At 59.7% G+C, this 1,527-nt stretch overlaps 1 protein-coding gene across 1 annotated transcript in view; it reads left to right on the top strand.

Moving 5' to 3' along the window:
• Nucleotides 1-1,527, top strand: part of LAMTOR1 (late endosomal/lysosomal adaptor, MAPK and MTOR activator 1) — a gene marked incomplete at its 5' end in the record, with an annotated part of 30,897 nt that overhangs the window by 24,843 nt on the left and 4,527 nt on the right. Inside the window, one exon of the mRNA XM_014957731.1 lies at nt 27-153. Coding sequence (XP_014813217.1) covers nt 27-153 — 127 coding nt within the window. The remainder of the gene's footprint in view (nt 1-26; nt 154-1,527) is intronic.

Below are 1,527 nucleotides of genomic sequence, written 5' to 3' on the forward strand. Positions count from 1 at the left end.
TCTGACCCCCCCTGTCCCCCCCCCAGCACACGCCTGGCCATGCTCAGCTCCAGCCTCACGCACTGGAAGAAGCTGCCGCTGCTGCCGTCCCTCACCAGCCAGCCCCACCAGGTGCTCGCCAGCGACCCCGTCCCCTTCGCAGACCTGCAGCAGGTGAGGGGCTGGGGGGGACCTTCTGACCCACAACCAGGCCCTGGGACCCACAACTGGTTCCTGGGACCCACAACTGCTTCCTGAGACCCATAACTGGTTCCTTGTTGGCCCCACCGAGATGTGGGAGCCAAACGTTCTTGGGGGTGGAACAGTTGTGTGTGGTCCAGCTTGTCTTTGGCAACCTGGACCTGCAGCAGGTGAGGGGCTGGGGGGGACCTTCTGACCCATAACTGGTTCCTGGGACCCACAACCAGTTCCTGGGACCCACAGCTCCTTTCTTGGTGGCCCCACTGAGATGTGGGAGCCAAACGTCCTCGTTCTTGGGGCTGGAACAGTTGTGACCACTCCGGTGTGTCTTTGGCAACCAAGACCTGCGGCAGGTGAGGGGACCTTCTGACCCACAACTGCTTCCTGGGACCCATAACCAGGTCCTGGGACCCACAACTGGTTCCTGGGACCCATAACTGGTTTCTTGTTGACCCTGCTGAGATGTGGGAGCCAAACGTTCTTGGGGGTGGAACAGTTGTGACCACTTCGGGTTGTCTTTAGCAACCAAGACCTGCAGCAGGTGATGGGGCTGGGGGGCACCTTCTGACCCACAACCAGTTCCTGGGACCCACAACCGGTTCCTGGGACCCACAACTGGTTCCTGGGACCCACAACTGGTTCCTGGGACCCATAACTGGTTCCTGGGACCCATAACTGGTTTTTTGTTGCCCCCACCGAGATGTGGGACCCAAATGTCGTCGTTCTTGGGGGTGGAAACAGTTGTGACCACTCTGGTGTGTCTTTGGCAACCTGGACCTGCAGCAGGTGAGGGGCTGGGGGGGACCTTCTGACCCATAACCACTTCCTGGGACCCACAGCTGCTTCCTTGTTGACCCTGCTGAGATGTGGGACCCAAACGTCCTCGTTCTTGGGGGTGGAACGGTTGTGACCACTCCGGTGTGTCTTTGGCAACCAAGACCTGCAGCAGGTGATGGGGCTGGGGGCACCTTCTGACCCACAACCAGGTCCTGGGACCCACAACGGGTTCCTGAGACCCACAACTGGTTCCTTGTTGACCCTGCTGAGATGTGGGAGCCAAACGTTCTTGGGGGTGGAACAGTTGTGACCACTCTGGTGTGTCTTTGGCAACCTGGACCTGCAGCAGGTGATGGGGCTGGGGGGGACCTTCTGACCCATAACCAGTTCCTGGGACCCATAACTGGTTCCTTGTTGACCCCACTGAGATGTGGGAGCCAAACGTCCTCGTTCTTGGGGCTGGAACAGTTGTGACCACTCCGGTGTGTCTTTGGCAACCAAGACCTGCGGCAGGTGAAGGGCTGGGGGGGAAGTTCTGCCCCATAACTGCTTCCTGGGACCCATAAACGC

The sequence above is a fragment of the Calidris pugnax genome, unplaced genomic scaffold (genome assembly GCF_001431845.1).
Source record: "Calidris pugnax isolate Ruff unplaced genomic scaffold, ASM143184v1 scaffold348, whole genome shotgun sequence".
Lineage (NCBI taxonomy): Eukaryota > Metazoa > Chordata > Aves > Charadriiformes > Scolopacidae > Calidris > Calidris pugnax.